Source organism: Oryza brachyantha, chromosome 11 (genome assembly GCF_000231095.2).
Source record: "Oryza brachyantha chromosome 11, ObraRS2, whole genome shotgun sequence".
Classification (NCBI taxonomy): Eukaryota; Viridiplantae; Streptophyta; class Magnoliopsida; order Poales; family Poaceae; genus Oryza; species Oryza brachyantha.
The window spans coordinates 16,725,565-16,742,063 of record NC_023173.2 but is presented as its reverse complement, the minus strand read 5'-3'; the positions used below and the strand labels follow the sequence as shown (position 1 = coordinate 16,742,063).

The window sequence follows — 16,499 nt, the reverse complement described above, 5'->3', positions numbered from 1 at the left end:
AAAAAATTGTAGAATAGTTGCTTTTAAAAAGCATGTTAATTTATTTTTCAAGTTTTTAACTAATGCTAAATTAATCATATGCTAATATGATTGTTCTTTTTCATACATATGAGATGGGTTCAGAACATTGACTTCAAACGCTGCATTAGGGCATCATTGTTGTAACGTAAATCAAAATTTGAATTTTAAAATTTAATTTTAAAGTTTTTATTATGGTTTATTTTATATCATTTGCTCTTACAACAATAAAAATACGTCTATAAAGTTTTACGTATAAAGTAGTTTTAAATTGCTACTGTTTCTTGTAAGCAAAGTGATGAGTCGGTTATTAACGTCCCCTTTCCCAGATACCATAAAATTTTCGATTTTAAAATATCCAGATACTAGTACTAATCGATATCCGGATTCATGTCGAATGGCAGTCTAATGACTAGTCATTAGAATAGTGTAGTCAAGTTTCAGTTAATCTATATTTAATCTAATAGTTAATTTTTATAATAGTTAGCTATAAAATATATATTAGAATGTCTTGGAGTACGTGCTGCAAGCTACTCTTTTCTCTTGTCTCTTATTTTTTTAAAATATATTTATAGCCGATTTATAGTCTCTATCTGTTCTTACTATACCGTCTTAAATTCTTTCCACAAGTAGTACTCCTACTTCTGTACAAAAAGTGTTTTCATCCTTTCGAAATTGGCATTGTTGAGATGGCCCTACATGCATGGGACATGATCCCAGCGAAAGAACACAACACACAGCACGGCATGGCACCTCTCGTTTCATCCTGCTTCCATCGTCCTATATTTTTGTGGTCTGCCTTGAGGTACGGTGACATGCTTGCTTCGGAAAGGAACATATGGGGATGGAGACCGGTATTGTCACATCCACAGGCCCTGAATTCTCACTTCGTAATCTTTTTTCCCCTTCAGCTTTCCCTTGTGCACTCCAGGAAGGAGCTCTCTCGGGAGAGAGCAGTTGCTGCGTGTTCGGTGGATTTTTTATTTGAAACTTGTGACTGTTCGGATGAAGTTGCCATGCAACTGTGAACTTTACCATGTCGTCACTCGTCAACTCAACTTCAAAGTTCAAAGTGGTATGGTTTGCTGCCTCTCCCAAAAATCTTTTTCTCTTTCTGTTTTGCTCAATGGATTGAAATACTGGGTGTAAAGTACAGTAGCAAACTACTTACTGTAAAGTACAATGCATAATCAACACTGTACATATGATTAGTTGGTTAATCTGTTACTAGTAAGAGAGTAAAAAAGTAGTACACCACTGTTGCGTTGGGTTTGACAGATCTTGACACGAAGCGTGTGACTTTTTGCAGCACACGCATGCAGCGCTGAACAACTTGTGGTACAAGCATCCAAAGTGCATGGTTCCAACAAAGTGAAAGGAGGTAACTTATCTTCCGTTAAGCCTAACAGGTTAAGTTAAACATGCACGATGAAATTATATTTCTGTTTGGAATTTGCTCCTGGTATTATTAGCTTGGTTGTAAGATTGTACTATTTTTTAGACTTTGCTTGTGTTATGACTTTGTGAGTTGCTTTTGTTAGTACTACTGCTAAAAGAATAGGGTCTTGATTCGGGACAAGTCGCGCCAGGACGGTGAAAGGCCGTTTATTCGGTTACCTTGGTTTGGTAAATAATCACCACAAAGTAAACAGTAGTAGGCGATCATAAATTAACCATAGATGATCATAAATTAACCACAGCTCGTTGTTCTGTCTGTGATAAAATTACTGGGCCCGAGGCACAAAAGATAAACGACATGTCACCCGTCACGTGAGATGTACTTGAGCCTGTCGTCCCGGCTATAGTGCATGACATAATAATCGAGAAAAGAAAAAGATGATCCTACCCCCACTGTTAAGCAAAACCAGCGTAAGAGGAAGAAAAAAAAGATAATCTTACTAGTTTTGATATCTATTTATATGCGGAATGAGTAATTAACCATCCGAGAAATGTTGTTCTTGATCTTTGTACTGTTTGGTTTTCAGAGTCGACCTCCATTTTCTCCGAGAAACTCACCTTGTTACCTTTCTTTCTTGGTTCCTACAAAAAGAACTCATTTGATACTAGAAATAAAGCTTTGGAGAAGATTGCAACGGAAGCCACAGAACTGTTGAGGAATTTTTTGGTGAAAAATGGGAGCAGTAGAAAGGGAGGATGTTCGAGATCAACTGTTCTAAGTGAACATTAATGTTCTCAGATCTACTCATGTTTCATGCTCTGCAGTATCAGAAGAATAAAATGATCAGTTGTTCTTCAGTTGGTAGCTGTAGTAAAAGAACACATTTTTGCCATTGTTAATAAGTGGTTTTGTCACCGGATGAACAAGCTCGTTTACATCACCAAAATCCATACAAGAAACTATAATAAGGCAAAAGCAACTTCTAGTAAGTAGCTACTATTTTCTATGCAATTTTTGCAGGTTTTTCACACTGCATTGCCACTACACACTGCTCCAAGAACAGCAGCCATGGCCGGAGAGAGGTGTCCGGCCGGCCATGGAGATGGTGGGAGTCTTTCGCGGTTGCGGTCACGAGTCATGACCTCGAGGAGACGGCGGCGGCGGCGTTGAGCCCCCGCGCGAGGCCGTGGACGGCGCCGTAGCCGCGGGAGCCGAGGCCGATGCAGCCGAAGAGGAGCAGCCCCTGCCGGTACGGCAGGTACGTCCGCCGCCGCATCTCCTCGGCCTCCGCCCTCCTCGCCTCGTACAGCCTCTCGTGCGCCGATCTCCTCCTGCTCCGCCCCGTCCCTCTCCCTCCTCTCGCGGCCGCCGCCGGCGAAGGAGACGGGGACGGCGAGGGGCTCCTTTTTGGCGCCGCGGTGCTGGATGCTGCAGGCGGTGGCGGCGCGGTGTCGTGGTGGTGGTGGTGGTTCTTGCCGCCGTCGGACTTGCTCCGGTGGAGGAGGTCCTTCAAGAACGCCCACCGGCGGGAGCCTCTCGAGGAAGTTGACGAAGCAGAGGAGGCGGTCGACGACGATGACGACGAGCGAGACGCCGCCGGGGTCGCTACCGGCTCGACGGACTCCGGCGCCGGAGCTGGCGAAGGTGCCCTCCAGTGCGTGCGGAACGGTGACATCGACCGCGCCTTCCGGCGAACGGACCGGCTCCGGATGCGGCCGCGCTCGTCCGTCTCCGCACCTCCCTTCGTCGCCACATCATCCTCCACCACCGCCTGCTGCGAAGCGTCGAGCTCGCCGTCGACGAGCGGGGGCAGAGGCTGCGGCTGGAGAAGCATCGCGGAGAGCCGGACTGGCCGGATCTGGCCGTTGTGGAAGAGCTCGTCCGCGGACGACATTGCCGCGGCGGAGGGGGACGGGAACCGCGACGAGAAGTCGAAGTCGAAGTCGCCGAGGCACCCGAACTCCTTGCCGCCCCCGCCGCGGGTGGGGCTCGCCGGCGCGCTGAAGAAGCAGGCGCCGTGGGAGGCAGAGAAGTGGTGGTGGTCCCTCGACGGGCTGGACGGCGCGCTGACGAACGGGGTGGAGCAAGCACTGTCCACCCCAACGCCGCCGGCGAGCGGGTCGCCGGGTACAGCGCCGGCAGCATGGTGGTCGGCGTCGGGGGCGGCGGCGGCGGCCATGGATGGATGGATCGATGGGTTGGTGCGGCGAGGCGAGCGAAGTGGTGGGAGAAGTGGAGCGGAGTGGGACGGTGGGAGTTTTTAACTGCTCAGACATTTTTCGATTCAGCCCCTGGTTTATCTACAAATTCGAGGTTATTGATTATTTTATTGGGTTGAGGGGTTATTTTGTGATTTTGGGAAAGGTTTTGGGGTGTTGTGGTAGTGTACTTTTGCCAGTGATCAGATCTGGACCCTCTTGGATTGCGTAATTGGAGGATCGTCCTCCCTGTACTGTACTGCAAAGCCGTGTTTCTCTCTCTCCCCCACTGACATGTGGCCCCTCTCCCATCGTCCAATCTATAGGGAAATCCCTAGGGCTCTCACACTCGTCTTCTTGTTGCATTTGTTTGAAGAGGGAAAATTCTCTTCTGTGTATTAAGAACCCATTTCTTCTCTCTTGTTTTAACAATTCGGTATTGGTACTCATCAATGGAGTATTTTATACCTTGAAAAAAATTAACAAATCCCTACTACAGTAAAAAAAGTATCCTTTTTTAAATGTAAAGTAGATAATCCACTATGATAATTAAGCTAGTAATAAGTAGAAGAAAGATTTCTTTTTGAGGAAATGCTTCTTAAACGTAAAGTAAATAATCCATTTCAATAATAAAGCTAAGAAAAGGAGCATTGCACGTTTTGAATGCCCAAAAAATATTATTTGGTATCTAGAATTCCAGTGCAACAATAGTAGGGAGAAAACATAAAATATTCGTCATTAATGACAAGGTGTCATTAGCTGATGGCTAGATGAATAGTACTAAAAGAATATAAAAACTCTAATTTTATATTTTGGAGTTGCTTGTATGCCAAAACTGATTTTTAAATTTAGAGTTGATTTTACCATTTTTTCTAATAAAGTTTATTTTTCAGTATTATCTTTTAGATCGAATATATGTATAAAAGTTTTACCACCACAAATTATTTGTTGGTTGGCTTTTTCCATGTCACCCATGGATAAGAATATATACTCCTATTAAAACTCAAAACTTACTACCTTTTCTATGGATAGATGAAACGGGTGATCGTGGTAAGTTTGTGTTTGAGCCTAGTTGCAGCAGTGGCAATAAACTGGAAATGGAACATGGTGGCGATCTCATGTCAGCAGTGAGGCATCCAAAGTGGAGTGGGATGCGCTTTCGCCGAGTCCGAAGTCCGAACCCTGCGGAGGTGGAAGCGCCGGCTGTCCCCCAACACGGGAGGCAAAGGCCGCGCTCGAGGCGAGGCGAGGCTCCGTTCTTTTTTTTTTATTTGTCCTTTTTCTCTATTATGGAGTACTATTAAATAATTATTATAGAAATTAGAAAAATATTTATTTTCATCTTAAAACAAAATCATACTCCTAGAGGCTATTCGTTCAATTTTTAGAAAAATTAAATGGCATTTGTAGACTATAAATAATTTTTAAATAAAATTTATATATATAGCGATGTAAAACGAAGCCTCAACCTATACGATCAAAAAATTTTAAATTAACTTTAATTTTAATATAAAAACGAAAAAAATAAAGGTGCTACTCGGTAGTTGTGTGTCCCTGTGTGTCCAACAAGTGTATGCATCTGTGATCTGTCTACCTATCATTCCATCGATTTCGACATCCATTTCAAGACGTGAGCTGTGCTTGCCTGTGCGTGTCTGTGTATTGCTGTGCCGTTGCTGGTCACATCCATGGTCAGATCAGCATCTACGACTACTGTACTGTGACACAGCTCTCTTCGTTTTGGTGACGGCCGGAGCACGGGACCAGTAAAAAACATATGATTTTAAAGGAAATGCAGGGTTGTCTAGGTGTTCGCAAACTAATTTAAAATATTAAATATAGACTAATAAAAAAATTAATTTTATAAATGAGCGCTAACCCGTGCGATGAATTTTTTAAGCCTAATTAATTTATAATTAAAGCATGTTTACTGTAGCATCACATAGTCTAATCATGGATTAATTAGGCTCATTAGATTCATCTCGTGAATTAGTCCAAGATTATGGATGGGTTTAATTAATAGTCTACGTTTACTATTTATAATAAGTATCCAAACATTCGATGAGACAATCCCAAACACCCCCGAAAGCTGTAAAATAGAGAATTGTAAATATAGGAAAAAACGTTGGAATAGCCGTTTAATTGGACCATAGAAAAATATGATATTTTGAGAAGAGATAAAGACTCAAAAGATTTTTTTTAGATTCTGTTTCTTGTTAAATTTTCTCCAAAACTTGTATTAGAAGAGATATTCCATAGAAATTTCATAAGATTTCATATAGTTCATTTCTTTGATTCAAAAGACTTTATAGAAAAATTACTATAGGAATAAAATTCTCTAAAATTCCTATACTAAAATTCCTATAGATTTTCATTGAATCAAAGTGGCCTTAACGTTTCAAATTCCCTTCTGTCATGGTCACTTGTCAGCCTAGTATAAATCTTGGCATATCCTCTATTTGCTGATGTTGTTTTAGAAGATAATTTTTTTAGTTTTTTCGCTTTTTACTTTTCCAAAAAAATACGTGCGGCTAATCTTATATAGTTTATATCATTCACAGCTACTATAAAAGATGAAATATTATCTTTCATTATTTTTCAACAAAAGAACACGGACTTAGGTGATGTTTAGATTGAAAAAAATTTTAGGAGAAGTGTCACGTCAAATGTTTGACCGGATGTCGGAAGGGATTTTCGGACACGAATGAAAAAACGAATTTCACGGCTAGCCTAGAAACCGCGAGACAAATCTTTTGACCCTAATTAATCCGTCATTAACACATGTTGGTTACTATAACACTTATAACTAATCATGGGCTAATTAGGCTCAAAAGATTCGTCTCAAGATTTGTTCTATAACTGTACAATTAGTTTTTTGATTTATCTATATTTAATACTTTATTTAAGTGTTCAAAAAATTCGATGTAATGTTTTTGGAGAAAAATTTGAGAACTTGTTATGCTTTCATAAACTACACTTTGGTTGATTCGATGGTGAGGTGATTAGAGTCGAAGGTTGATGTGATCCACGTGGCATGCTCACCCCATGGCCATGGAAACTGGAGCAGTAACTCGTCTGTCGAATGACATGTGGGACCCTACGGACGGCCGCCACCGACATGTGGGTCCCATTGATCCGAGACGGCGAGAGGTGGGCCCCGCAGACAGGGGATCGTACGGCTGATGCGGCGCACAGTAATGAGGTGCGTGTGGCCGTGGCTAGAGTAGAGTAGTAGAGTGCGTGAATTTTGTCAGATGGGTTGCGGTTTGCCTGCGCTGCACGGCGCCTCCCTGCTCTCTGCAACGCAGCGTGCAGCTGCCACTGGTACTGCCCTAGCGGCTAGCGTTGCTCTGCTGAGGAAAAAAACAGTGTGCTACAGTAACGTAAGATGTTCAGTAAGTCAACTTAAAATTGCAAGACGCCAGCAGAATAAATGGTATTTTTATAGTTTTTTAATAATATAAATGATCAAAAGTAAAAAATTAAATAATATTATGAAACTAACGGAGAATTATTTTATTCCTTTTTACGGCAAAGTCCGAAAACGGTTGACAATTTCTATGGTCTACTGATAACAGTAATACTCCCTCTAGAATTCCCGAACAGTTGAGGTCACCGTAGCTGCATCCGTATTGATACTCCCAAGGGAGGCGAAGCCACCGAGACTGGCATACCAGTAATACACAATAGTACTATAGGACTACCCGTATTGAATCATCGATCATACTGAGCCACCTGTAGACATTTATAAAAATACGTATACTCTCTCTTACAAAACATATCAAATTTAATATTTTTACTACTATAAATTTTGACATATATATAGAGAGAGATTTGTTATATTATGAATTACCAAATCTGATCTGCTCGATCTCAGCTACAGTCGAGCACGTACTAGTAGCACCTATACCTGTGTGTACACTGTATATCCTAGTCGATCCACGTACATCTGTGCGAGCCGCTTCCGCCGTTTCCCTACAGTATAAATGTACGTACAGCCACTAGTATACTAGTAGTAGTAGCTCCGTACGTCTACGGTAGATCGATCGTACGTTCCCACCTCCTCGATCTCCGGGACAACAGTGCATGCCCACGTCACGGCCTTGGTTAAAAGTTGTTCGCTCCCTTTTTGTGCAACCGTGCGTGCATCTCGCACGGAATGTGCAAGCCGTGCATATAAAATACGCACGCTTCCTGCTTTCGCTGCTATCACTCATTCACGATCACATTTCACAATACTCTGCTGCTCCCCCCTTATCAGTTTGGGTTTTGTATCAAGCCAAACCTCTTCAAATTAGGCGGCTAATCACATAATTAGGTAAGAAATCGTCATGAACCTTTTGAGCCTAATTAATTCATGATTAGCCATAAGTGCTAAGTAACTTACATATACTAATGTTAGATTACTAGGCTCAAAAGATTCGTCTCATGGTATTTAAACGAGCTATGAAATTTGTTTTTTTATTTATGTCCAAAAACCCCTATCGACATCTAGTCAAACGTTCATGACACCTATAATTTTTGTTTTCACCGACTAAACGGGCCTAACTAATATTAAGGATATATGTGGTCATTTTACGAGTTTATGAACCCAAAAACCTAGCTAAGAACCCAATGAACTAATGAAAATAAGTGGTTAAGCAAGGTAATTGCACCAAAGTTTCTTTTGAAGAAAACGTATTTTTAAAGCATGAAGTACATAATCAGTTTCAATAATTCAGTGAATAGTCTAAAAAAAACAGAGACTGAAGAGAGATAATTAAATACTGTTCAAGTAGCTACCTATAGGTACAAGTACGAAATTGAACCATGTCCCCCTGCGTACTTTGATTTGCATAATCAAACGTACGTGTCGTATAAACCATGTTTACTCTTGTACCCTGCTTGATGCAATTACTCCAGCTTAATCCCTAATGGCTTTTATTACGAGTACCCCTGGCATCTTTCTAGTACTCCACATCAATGCGCTGTGCTTAGTAAAATCAAACGTCAGTGAAGCCCAGCTACTTCCTGCAACAAAGGGTCATCTTTTTTGTTTTTTCTAGTAACAATCCAAACGATATATTTATAAATAAAAAATAATTTATCTATATTTCTATAAAAAAGTAGTGACACTACAGTTTTACAATTTAGCTCTCATATTTATTGATATTAAAAACCAATTAAATATATATTGATATCTACATATAAATTTAAATTAAGATGGCTATTTTATATCAGAAAATTTGATAATACATCATAAAATCAGTAGCAAAGCACATATATTTAACTAGTGTATAAAATATTTGTAAGTGTATTCATAGTGATCTAAAAGCTAAAAGCTAAGACTGAAAAATAAACACAATAACAAACCCAAAATCAACTCTAAATTTAAGGTCAAAATTTTCAAATTTTGACTTATAAACATAAGAAAATGAAAATATAGGGTGAAAGTTATTTCTTTTTTCTGTTTAATTCAGTATAGTAAAAATTACTCTTGCCTTTGGCTAGAGCCTATCAACCTTTGCGTTGGCCTATTTTGGCCACAAAATAAACATAACTTTATCTTACATAAAATTGATAATAAAATTTTTTGGTTAAATCAAATTTGACAACCGACCCTTTATTTAAAACCGAGTAGAGTAATCATATGTTAGTTGATTTTCAGATGTTGGGCCGTATCCCAGCCCATATTATTTTACTATCAGGCTTTTGTTCCTGAAATTTTCACGATCAATCGCTTTTCGCAAAAAAACTAAAATGAAAAATTTCTTTGCGAAAAGACTAAAATGTGAAAAATAATCACATTTTGTTCTGCAGATATTGGACCGAGTGTCTTGTTGTTGGGCCGAATCTTATTTCAGCCCAATTTGCCGAGGCACACAAGTCCGGTGAAGCGAGGCCCAGGCGAGGAGAACGCGCGCCATCTCCGCAGCTGTTTCCCGCGCTCCTTTTTTTTTTTTTTTACTCCCCCCTCTCCGGCGACCGGCGCTAGGGTTTCCTCCACTCCGCGGCGGGGGCGAGCTCACCGGAGATGGCGGCGTACGAGAAGGAGAAGAGGCGGCTGCTGGACCTGGCCGTCGAGTCCGGCTTCGAGCGCGGCCTCGCCGCCGACTGCCTCGACAGGCTCGTCCGCCTCTACGGTAACGAACGGCCGCTTTCCGCCCCTTCCGCCTCCTCGATCCTCCGCCGGTGCGCCGGTTCATTACCGATAGTGCGAGGGAATTTCTCGTTAGTTGATTGATTTTTCAAGTTTAGGGGGATTTTTGTTTTGGGATCCGTCGAAATGCAGCAAATTTTAGTCGGGACGAGATGCTCAACAAGGCCATTTTGTTACACAATGTGTTAAATTTTGTGGATTTTGGTTCCATTTCCTATAGTTTTATAGGTGAACTCTTCCAACCAGTGTGGTATAAGACGGAATACCGGTGTTCGAACGGATCGGATGACATCAAGCGATTATTGAAATACGGCCTATCAATCGAACTTATATAGTAATTTGTCATTCACACTGATATTAACATATTGATAATTTTTATGGTTCTACAGATATACGAACGCAATCTATTACCAAAATAACGTTGGTCCTTGTATTGGCCTTATGATTATACTCCTAAACTATAATTTTTTAATTAATTCATATGTAAGAAGGATTGATTGAGCATTGTTTTCTGCTAACCATTTAGACATCTAATGATGTTTAATCACTGCAAGTAATTGGTTTAATTAGACGATAATAAGATGATTGCACGATAAACAAGTGTTTAAGCTGACCATATGGCTGACCTTTACTACACTGCTTCCTACATTTCAAATGCACATTTTCTATGGAATGTGATGTTTTTCATTATATATTGTAACCTCCATAGTCCACACATCAAGTGCTTGATTGTTACTTCTGCTGCAATATAATTTAGTTTTTCAATCCATAGAACATCTCTACTTAGCTGACCATTCAGATCGCAATTGTCAAAAAATATTGGTGACTAGATTACAATTTGATGTTCTGCTATAGGAGAGGGTGGACAAGGATTTATTACTGTAGAGAACTGCGGAGTTGATTTTCTTGGCGCACTAGCTGATGCAACAAAAGACAATGATGATTGGGAAGACCTAAATGCCATAGAGAATGAAGCTTGCGGCAATTTGAATGACATGCTGAGGAATGGTATAACTGATGATAAGCCTTTATTACGTAAGGTAGATTTCTCGGCTAAATAGACTCACAAAAATATGGCATCTTTTGGTTTTCTTCCAGATGATTCGGACTCTGAGGCATTGGATGAAATGGAAACCCGCTCGGTCAGTACTCAGAAGAAGGCACGGTCCAGAAACTCTGAACTGCAGAGTACAAGCTCCGCTAAGTCTGTTGTAAGCTACCCATCCGGCTATCCTGTTGATGCTGGACCTCCATGCCTTTCTACTTTCAAACTTGTGCCTTTCTACTGCTTGTCCCATGCTCACTGACCTTTATATTTCAAAATTCATAACTTTTGAAGGTAACCAGAGGAAGATGTGAATCATCTACCCCAACTTCAAATAGAGAGAAGCATCCCAATGCAGTTCATCAAAAAACAGAAACTCTAAGTTATGAACAGCTTTCTTGCCTAGATAACATCAATTTTGCAAATGTTGTTATCTTTGGCAACAAAAGCTTTAGGCCGCTGCAGTATGAAGCGTGTAGGGCTGCACTGGATAATATAGATACCTTTGTGCTTATGCCAACAGGTGGTGGGAAGAGCTTGTGTTATCAGGTCCACAAATTCTGCCTTTTCATCCGATGTTGTTTTAACAGTCGTGATGCCAAGACTTAGAAAGTCCACTGGAATTGCTATTATTGCAGCTCCCGGCAACATTGCATCCAGGCATTACTGTTGTGGTTTGCCCACTTCTGTCACTTATCGAGGATCAGATTGTGGCTTTAACCTTCAAGTTTGGTATACCATCAGCATTCTTGAATTCTCAGCAAACACCTTCACAGTCATCTGCTGTTATCCAACAGCTTAGGTAAATATGTGATCATATCTGTAGCATATCTAACAGATTTTGTGTTGTACCTTGCATTATCCTTCTTAAACCTATCACATTTCTTTAGCTCCTCATCCCATATTCTCATCTATTGCAGAAGTGGTAAACCCTCATTCAAACTCCTCTATGTCACTCCTGAGAGATTGGTCGGAAACAGCTCATTTATGGGGATCCTTATAGGTTTACACCAGAGGGTACAAATCTAATATTAGATTTCTTAAATACTTTCTTTGTTAACTTAGCCTTTGTTTTAGCTAAGGAAGTGTATGTTAAACTGCATTTAAATAGGGATCATTGGCAAGATTTGTGATTGATGAAGCACATTGTGTGAGGTAATGCTTAAAGTCTTAAACCCCACGTTTGACAGTTTTATAGGAAGTAACTTTCTCCTGACAATGGTACTGATTTCTATTTTTAAACCAGTCAATGGGGGCATGACTTCCGTCCAGATTACCGAGGGCTGGGATGCCTCAAACAAAACTTCCCTCGAGTCCCAATTATGGCTTTAACAGCTACAGCGACTGAATCTGTTCGCAAGGTACTATTCACATTGATCCCGTTCATGCACTACTGCTTCAATGAAAATTAATGGCTGTAATTTGGATGCACTTTGTAGGACATCCTAAGTACCTTGAGGATCCCTAATGCAATGGTACTCAAGAAGAGCTTTGACAGAACAAACCTCAATTATGAGGTGATTGGCAAGACAAAAACTCCGCATAACCAGCTTGGTGATCTCCTGAAAGACCGTTTCATGAACATGTCAGGTATTGTGTACTGTCTGTCCAAAAATGAATGTGCTGACACAGCAAAGTTCTTAAGGGAGAAGTACAAGATAAAATGTTCGCATTACCATGCTGGCTTGTCGGCTCGTCAGCGAACTAGCGTACAGGGAAAATGGCACAATGGGGAGGTCAAAGTCATCTGTGCCACCATAGCATTTGGCATGGGAATAGACAAACCTGATGTGGTACGTATTTCAGTCAATGTAGAGATATGCCTCCATACTTTTGCTGGTAGGTACAGAGGTTTTATTCAGATATTTCATCATGCAGAGGTTTGTTATCCACAATACAATGTCAAAATCAATAGAAAGCTACTATCAGGAATCAGGGAGAGCAGGAAGAGACAATCTTCCAGCACATTGCATTGTGTTATATCAGAAAAAGGACATTGGTCACATTATTTGCATGCTCAGAAATTCAGGTAACTTCAAGAGCGAGAGCTTCAAGTTTGCAATGGATCAAGCAAAGAAAATGCAAGCATATTGCGAGCTGAAGGTAAACATATGCTCTACATCTCCAGACTAACGTGGTTGTATGATTGAAAATGCTGCATCACTGAACAACTGAATGAATGAATTTCCCTGCAGACTGAGTGCCGGAGGCAAACTCTTCTTGGGCACTTCGGTGAACAGTACAACAGGCAAAGATGCAAAGATGGGTGTAGCCCCTGCGACAACTGCATGAAGATCCCTTCTTGAGAGCCTTTTCCTTCTACCTAATGCTGTTAATACTGATGTATAGCCTTGGAAAAGGACGCAATGTTGTGCTTGTCGTAATGCGGTTGATATTTTGGACTTGCAGACCATTACTCCTGAGAACAAAATCCTTTTTGTTTTCATGAAAGGCCTTTATTTCAGTGAATTCTCTATTGAGGTTTATGCATTATTCTGTTCGCTTTAAAGAGATCAAGGAGATATCAGGAGTTCATCAAATCCGTAGTCTGAAGGTACCCTTCGTTTCTAACTCGTGTATTTTGAGCAATGGATGCAATTTCTATATGTATTTTGGATCGAGTATTTAGCTTATCTGCAATCAAATATTCAACTGCATTGATTAAACTGCAAATAGAGTGCGAGATCCAGCAGATCCATCACATCAAGTAATTTGGTTCAGGTGGAAGGATTTGTCTTCCAACCTGAGTAGGGCCATCTATGCACTCTAGGAGATTCCAGCCTTGATGATAATGTTGCAAGGAACCTTCGACTCTCACCGAAATAAAAATTTAGATGAGTTTCCAGGTAGTTCTACTTCAAAAGTATGAGGCAAAGTATAAGAAGAGCCTTTGAGATGATGAATCTGGAGTCTGCCACTGTAAAGAAGTGTAAAAGAGTCCAGCGGGGTGATTGTTTAATTTTGGTATGGAAAAATAATTTGTGAATAAAACTTTTATATACTTATTCTTAGTAATCTAAAAGTTAAGACTGGAAAATAAACTTTGGTAAAAAAAAAAGAAATTTCAAAATCAACTCTAAATTTGAGGTTAAAAATTTAAATTTTAGCATATAAGTATAAACAGAAGCAAAAATATGGGACATAGTTTTAAAGTAGAAAGGGAGAGGTAGGTTCATGTCAGCAACTGAATAATTACAGTACTATCCATGAAACATTCTCTCTTAAACTCTTTTTTTATCTTAAGGGTTTCTCTTAAAAAGTTGTTCTGGAGTGACTTAGTGGATGATGATATGGCCCACTAATGCTAGTTTAGTCGATGCTCTTATACGTTGTTTCGAGAATACGCTTCGTCAGTGTCTTTTGTGTGACGTTTGATATGGGTGGGGTAGCTAATCGCAAGAACTGGTAGAAGGTTGTGTAATGGCTTGCGCACTTGGCAACTGGGTCTAGAGTCCACTGGAAAATGAGCTGCACCCAGAAAATTGCATATGCTAGTTCTCAAGATGATTAAATTTAAATTTGATTGAGGAAGATTCTTCAGAAAATTGTACAGTATGTGTGCTGCTTGGTTGTAGTAGTTCATGATAGCAACTGTTTTGCTCCATGGCCTTAAGTAGAATCAGAGTAAATTTATTTAAAATTCTACCGGAGAAAGAACAAGGGAAATAAAAACATTCCACATGGAGACTAGTGCAAGAATTTGGATACTTGATTCCATTAATCTATTGTGTTTTCAGAGACTGGCATTTCCTTAGGTTGCTGCATCAAGTCAAGCTCAAATGAGCGGTCAGTAGCATTTTCAGCTCTTTTTTCCTTCCATTATGGATTTGCAAAAGCTAGGATTTTTTAGCGATAATAAGTGTATTTATCTTGAACGACAGCATAGGCTACCCTGGGTCCATATAGAAAATTGTAGCCCTTGTGATCCTGCAATGCACATAATAATTTCAGTTAGCTGTGTATCCTATATGATGGAGAAGCCAGGAACTGTCATTTCATTTGTGTGATTAATTCAGATAACCAATGTTGGTTGGTTCATGTCCCCTGTATTCATCATCTGACTGGCTAGCATTCAGAGATGGATATGAAAATGAGAGAATTCAGCACAAAAGGATTGTGAAAAGAAGCAAGAGTAGTTGAAATGGGCTTCATAAGTTGTGTTCCAGATTGCATAGGGAGGTTCAAGCTGTGTAGTGTCTTTCCACTTTCCAGAGGGCCCATGTTCTAGTAGATCATCCCAAACAGACCAACAAACAACAGGAGCAGCCAATTGCATTACGTCCCTTAACTTTACGTTACGTCGAGTCTGCGAGACATCCTTAAACCTCAATACCAGAAATCTTCACCCATATACTATATAAAACCGTACAAATTAGATCAAGAGCAGTATGCATAGATGATTTTGTTGACGTGGAAACCTAGTCTTAATATGATACCCCGTGCTTGCCGGGGATGGTGCAGTGCCAGATCATCAGGTTGACCGCCGCGTCGGCCGTCGTCTCCGGCTTGGCGACGAAACCCTACGGAGGCACAGAATCATAACAGATCAAGCAGGCGGCGCGACGTGTGAAAAAAAAAACGAGGAGGTTCTTCCTCCACGCCTTGCGCTCCTCGGCGAGGCGGCCGCGCGCGATTCCCCCCGACATGGCAGCTGCGGCGGCGGCGGCGGCGGCGGGCGTCTCCTCCTCTCGCGAAACCGCAGCGTTGCTTAGCCTCCGGCGTGGGGTTTGTGGGGCGAATCACCAGTTCACCACACTCGGGGCTTCCGCCGGCGATGGCGTCCTGGTGACGAGCACGTGCAGCCTCATGCCGCCGAGGCAGTGCAGCTCGTTGCCACAGACAATGTAGCGGTCATCGGGCGCCGTCAGGGGCATCGTCGTGTTGTCATCGCTGCTGGTGAGCACCGCGTTGGCCGTGGTGCAGTTCCTGTACCCCGCCGCGTCGACCTCGCTCACGGTGTGGTACTTCGAGTACTGGAACACTGCATCATTCTCAGAACACATGTGAGCTAGATGGAGAGCAAAACAGTTTAGCTGGGGCTTATTAGCTCTTGTGGTGCATACCTAGGGTGTTTGCCGACGTAGAATGACTTGCCGTCGAGCAAGGATGGGAAGTCCGCTCTGATGTCACAGCTAGCACTATTGCCGATGTTGTACGTGTCAGAAAAAAACACTCTCGCACACAATCGCTCAGATGGATTATAGGACGTACTACAGTAAACTGAAGAACTAGTTCAGTATTCAGAACAGAGCAGAGACAGATTTTTTTTGGTGCTGCGTTCAACTTCTGCAGCCTTTTGATTTTCTCCCTTTTATTCTCTGATCAACGGAAGTTCGTTGCATGCAAATGACCGAGTAAAATGTCGGATCCTAACAACGTGCCATCCCACGTCGGGTTTTCCAGCTTGGTCACGGAACTGAAAAGTAGCATGTGCAACTAACTGAATTATGAAAACGAACACTGAACTAACTACAATAGATACACAAGATTAGATTTTATTCAACAGTACAACGTCGCTTCGGCTCGCCTTGCCGCGCCGTGGACGAGCAGCAGGACGCAGAGCACAAGAGACAAGCAAGATGGAGCCATGGTGACGACCGCGGCACGGTGATGTGTGCAGCGCATGGCTCGCTTGCATAGGAATCTAATGCGTCAATGCCTGCGAAATTAAAAGCCCCCTCGATATGTAGGAAGTTCTTG

The 16,499-nt window shown here is 41.5% G+C and overlaps 3 protein-coding genes across 4 annotated transcripts; 1 reads left to right on the top strand and 2 right to left on the bottom strand.

Annotated features, from left to right (window-relative positions):
* Positions 1-2,283: 2,283 nt before the first annotated feature.
* LOC102718035 lies at positions 2,284-3,824 on the bottom strand. Its single transcript, XM_040528898.1, has one exon. It carries the CDS (start codon positions 3,594-3,596, stop codon positions 2,553-2,555), a length of 1,044 nt encoding a protein of 347 aa, XP_040384832.1. The 5' UTR covers positions 3,597-3,824; the 3' UTR covers positions 2,284-2,552.
* Positions 3,825-9,596: 5,772 nt separating this feature from the next.
* On the top strand, positions 9,597-13,555 carry LOC102717745 (ATP-dependent DNA helicase Q-like 1). 2 transcript variants are annotated; one of them, XR_005812795.1, is made up of 12 exons: positions 9,597-9,737; positions 10,610-10,762; positions 10,853-10,965; positions 11,094-11,348; positions 11,438-11,601; positions 11,720-11,816; positions 11,911-11,954; positions 12,046-12,160; positions 12,239-12,592; positions 12,678-12,902; positions 12,995-13,353; positions 13,521-13,555. XR_005812795.1 is itself a non-coding variant. In XM_040529019.1 (11 exons), the coding sequence occupies exons 1-11, from the start codon at positions 9,629-9,631 to the stop codon at positions 13,103-13,105; spliced, it is 1,740 nt and encodes a 579-aa protein (XP_040384953.1). In that variant the 5' UTR covers positions 9,597-9,628; the 3' UTR covers positions 13,106-13,368. The 2 variants fall into 2 exon arrangements, 1 of the variants encoding a protein (XP_040384953.1); XM_040529019.1 differs by lacking the exon at positions 13,521-13,555 and having other exon boundaries at positions 12,995-13,368.
* A 1,983-nt stretch (positions 13,556-15,538) lies between these two features.
* LOC121055694 (blue copper protein-like) lies at positions 15,539-16,388 on the bottom strand. Its single transcript, XM_040528586.1, has 3 exons — positions 16,312-16,388; positions 15,875-15,973; positions 15,539-15,791 (listed from the first exon to the last, which is right to left on the bottom strand). Exons 1-3 carry the CDS (start codon positions 16,386-16,388, stop codon positions 15,539-15,541), a joined length of 429 nt encoding a protein of 142 aa, XP_040384520.1.
* Positions 16,389-16,499: the final 111 nt, after the last annotated feature.